We start from the raw sequence: 4508 nt of genomic DNA on the forward strand, positions 1-4508 counted from the left end.
TATATGCACATATGTGTTACATCTTGATATGTACTTAATGCGACCTGCGCCTAATTTAGTCTTAAAAACAATCAGTACAAATATCGAAAGTGCAGCCCCTGAACAGGAAATTTGTTACGTGAATGACGTCACATTTCAATGTCGGCGTACACAAACTATCGATAGAGCAGGTAACGACAAACTTACTTTCAGTCAATCTGACTGTTTCCACTGCCGTTGTGTGTATGGAACACACAACTAACTGGTTCACAGTGAGATGATTTAATTCAAGAGTTGGTTGCGTTCGGTTTTGTGTAAAATACTGTACTGAGCTCGTTACTAGCCGACGAACTGGATTATATACCCAGCTCAGATTCATTGACATATAAATGCTGTAAAAAAAAATGTGATTAGGTCAAAATAGGGTTTTAACCGAGGAAATCAATGCAGCGGTACAAGCAGAAACATTTAGCATATATATCTCTGCTAATGTTTCCACTGCTAAAAAGACATACTATCATAATAACTTTAACAATTCGTTTTACAATAACTTTCGCATGCTCTTTTAACCCCCAGCATTTAATAGAGTGACGAAACATTCAGCCAAGTATGGTGACCCATACTCAGAATTAGTGCTCTGCATTTAACCCATCCGAAGTGCACACACACAGAGCAGTGAACACACACACACACACTGTGAACACACACCCGGAGCAGTGGGCAGCCATTTTATGCTGCGGCGCCCGGGGAGCAGTTGGGGGTTCGATGCCTTGCTCAAGGGCACCTAAGTCGTGGTATTGAAGGTGGAGAGAGAACTGTACATGCACTCCCCCCACCCACAATTCCTGCCGGCCCGAGACTCGAACTCACAACCCTTCGATTGGGAGTCCGACTCTCTAACCATTAGGCCACGACTCCCCTACAACCAGACTGGTTGCTGTCCAGGAGGTTGTTCTGTGTTAGAAAGGCAGAGTTCAAGCGTTTTGCAGTGAATGGAAGAAGTGAACTAATTAATTTAGTGAACTAAGTGAACTAATTAAAGTGAACTAATTAAAGCACGCATTTAGACAGGCTCGTATAACCCCACTTCTTAAGAAACCCACCCTTAACCCATCTCTTTTAGAGAACTACAGACCGGTAGAGAACGGTTTCACTTCTTCCATTCACTGCAAAACGCTTGAACTCTGCCTTTCTAACACAGAACAACCTCCTGGACAGCAACCAGTCTGGTTTCAGAAGTGGACATTCAACTGAGACGGCCTTGCTCTCAGTTATTGAAGTCCGAAGACTGGCAAGAGAGGATTCCAAATCTTCAATACTTATCTTGCTTGATCTGTCCGCTGCTTTTGACACGGTTAACCACCAGATCCTCCTGTCAACCCTATGGCAAAGGGTATCTCAGGAACCGCACGCCAGTGGTTTGAGTCTTACCTCTCATATAGGTCCTTCAAGGTATCTTGGAGGGGTAAGGTGTCCAAGTTGCAACATCTAGCTACTGGGGTGCCTCAGGGCTCAGTTCTTGGACCACTTCTCTTCTCTGTCTACATGGCATCATTAGGTTCTGTCATTCAGAAACATGGCTTTTCATATCACTGCTATGCTGATGACACTCAAATCTACCTCTCAATCCATCCTAAAGAAATCGACGATAGCTGTTCAGATCTCAGCTTGTCTAACAGACATTTATTGCTGGATGAAGGACCATCACCTTCATCTCAACCTTGCCAAGACAAAACTGCTTGTGGTTACAGAAAACCCATCACTTCATCACAATTTCACCATCCAGCAACTCCTTCAAAAACAGCCAGAAACCTTGGAGATATGATTGATGATCAGCTGACTTTCTCAGACCACATTGCTAAAACTGTCCTGGCCTGCATATTTTGCTTTATTCAACTTCAACAAGATCGGGCCCTTTCTTTCGGAACATGCTTCACAACTTCTTGTTCAAGCTCTTGTTCTGTCCAGGCTGGACTATTGCAATGCCCTCTTGGCAGGTCTTCCAGCCAGTTCTATCAAACCTCTACAATTAATCCAAAACTGCAAGATTAATCTTTAATGAGCCGAAAAGAACACACGTCAAATCTCTGTTCATCAATTTGCACTGGCTATCAATAGCTGCTCGCATAAAATTCAAGGCATTAATGTTTGCATACAAAACCACCACAGGCTCTGCACCCCTTTACCTTAATTCATTACTTCAGACTTCTGTGCCCTCTAGAAGCCTGTGTTCTGCAAGTGAATGACACATTATTGTGCCATCCCAAAGAAGCACAAAATCACTTTCACAGACTTTTTCATTAACTGTTCCCTCCTGGTGGGGGGATATATTATATCATATATTATATGTGTGTGTGTGTGTGTATATATATATATATATATATATATATATATATATATATAGATATATATATATATATATATATATATGTATATATACACCTACATACACCACACACACACACACACACACACACACACAATGTACATATAGAACACAATACTTAGTTTTGACACAATAGGAATGCAAAAATAATATTTGTTGTAGTTTTGGATGTATCATGTTTTAGTTATTGACATGGCATTACATGACACTAGCTGACATTCACATTTGCCCACAGGTCCTCTGGAGTATGTGGAATGGCAACCTCTATCGCAATCCTAGACTGTGACCTGCTGCTGCATGGCCGGGGGCACAAAACACTTGATCGATTTGATATCGAGACAGTGACGGATGAATTTCTGCTGACAACATTCGGCTTCCCACGTGAGTTCATTTATTATCTAGTGGAACTGCTAAAGGACAGCTTGTTGAGACGGACACAGAGGTCACGAGCCATCAGCCCAGATGTTCAGATACTCGCAGCCCTGGGATTCTACACAACCGGGTCCTTCCAGAGCAAGATGGGAGATGCGATCGGCATCAGCCAGGCCTCCATGAGCCGTTGTGTTTCTAACGTCACTAAAGCTCTGATTGAGAAAGCACCAGAGGTTATTGGCTTCTCTAGGGATGAGGCCACCAGGGAGCAGTCTAAAGAGGAGTTTTACCGAATAGCAGGAATTCCTAATGTCTTGGGAGTAGTGGATTGTGCGCATATAGCCATTAAAGCTCCCAATGCAGATGACTCTTCCTATGTAAATAAAAAAGGATTTCACTCAATCAATTGCCAATTAGTATGCGATGCCAGAGGGCTGCTGCTGAGTGCTGAGACACATTGGCCAGGTAGTCTGACAGATAGAGCTGTCTTTAAGCAATCCAGTGTGGCAAAGCTGTTTGAAGAGCAAGACAATGAAGAAGGTTGGCTTTTAGGTGAGACACATAGTTTGGTTGCCGTAGTGACTTTTCTTAACATTGCCAAAGAATCCTGTGAAAATTTCAGTATGTTTTCTGTCTTTCGCCTCCAGGTGACAATCGTTACCCTCTAAAAAAGTGGCTGATGACTCCAGTGCAGAATCCGGAGTCCCCTGCTGACTACCGCTATAACCTGGCCCACACAACGACGCATGAGATTGTGGACCGCACATTCAGAGCCATTCAGACACGTTTCCAGTGCCTGGATGGGGCAAAAGGTTACCTGCAGTATTCCCCAGAGAAATGCTCACATATCATCCAGGCCTGCTGTGTGCTACATAACATTTCTCTGCAGTCTGGCCTTGATGCCTGGACTTTTGAGAGGACTGAGGCCACAGACCAATCAGGGGATGATATTGATCCCACTGACACAGTCGACCCAGAGGCTCTCAGAGTTCGACAGGAACTCATCCAAAATCATTTCAGCTAAGATGGAATATGGAATTCAAATTTTTTTAAAGATATGCATGCTATTGTCTTCCTGTATGCTAACATTTTGTTAAGGAATATTCCACCCCCCAAAAAATAAATTAAATAAAAAATAATTTAATAATTTACTCCACTCAGCCTCAGGTTGTACCAAACTCACAAGACAATATTTCTTCTGTGGAAAATGAAATATCATATTTTGAAGAATATTTTGGTCACCACCAGTTTCATCGTAAAGCAAGTAAGTAAATGAATAAATTAAAACTATGAGGTTATCCTCAAAATATCTTCTTAATGTTCCACAGAAAAAGAAAGTCAAAGTTTTAGAATGACTAAGTGAATGATGATGGAATTTTTTGGGTGAATTATCCCTTTATGAATGTGATGTTTGATACTCTTTATTGGACCTGTGAACATAAAAAGTGCAAAGCTGTAGTTTTTTTTTTAAATTAGTATTTACAAGACTTTAGGAATGAGATATGAAAATGGACAGGGTCTTTTATTTCAAGTTACTGTCATTTTAATTTCATTGTTTGTTTTTTTTATACTGTATTTATTTTACTTAAAACCAAGATAGACCTGTACAAATTATTTAATCAATAAATAACACCTCAACAGTAGTTGTGTCTGTTTAGCTATATCTCCGTGTGTTATTTGTTTCAAAAGTTGAAGTCGACAGGAACAACTGACTTTCCAAACAAGGCAAACCTCTTGCTATTTATGAACTTCTTTCACATTGTTAATTTTG

General features: G+C 41.1%; 1 protein-coding gene across 2 annotated transcripts; it reads left to right on the forward strand.

Moving 5' to 3' along the window:
* The first annotated feature begins 25 nt into the window (after positions 1-25).
* LOC109093426 (putative nuclease HARBI1) lies at positions 26-4380 on the forward strand. Of its 2 annotated transcripts, none has more exons than XM_042727974.1 (3): positions 26-170; positions 2601-3289; positions 3385-4380. In XM_042727974.1, the coding sequence occupies exons 2-3, from the start codon at positions 2620-2622 to the stop codon at positions 3759-3761; spliced, it is 1047 nt and encodes a 348-aa protein (XP_042583908.1). In that variant the 5' UTR covers positions 26-170; positions 2601-2619; the 3' UTR covers positions 3762-4380. The 2 variants fall into 2 exon arrangements, with proteins under 2 accessions (XP_042583908.1, XP_042583909.1); XM_042727975.1 differs by having other exon boundaries at positions 164-251.
* Positions 4381-4508: the final 128 nt, after the last annotated feature.

This window comes from Cyprinus carpio, chromosome B7 (assembly GCF_018340385.1).
Source record: "Cyprinus carpio isolate SPL01 chromosome B7, ASM1834038v1, whole genome shotgun sequence".
Taxonomy (NCBI): domain Eukaryota; kingdom Metazoa; phylum Chordata; class Actinopteri; order Cypriniformes; family Cyprinidae; genus Cyprinus; species Cyprinus carpio.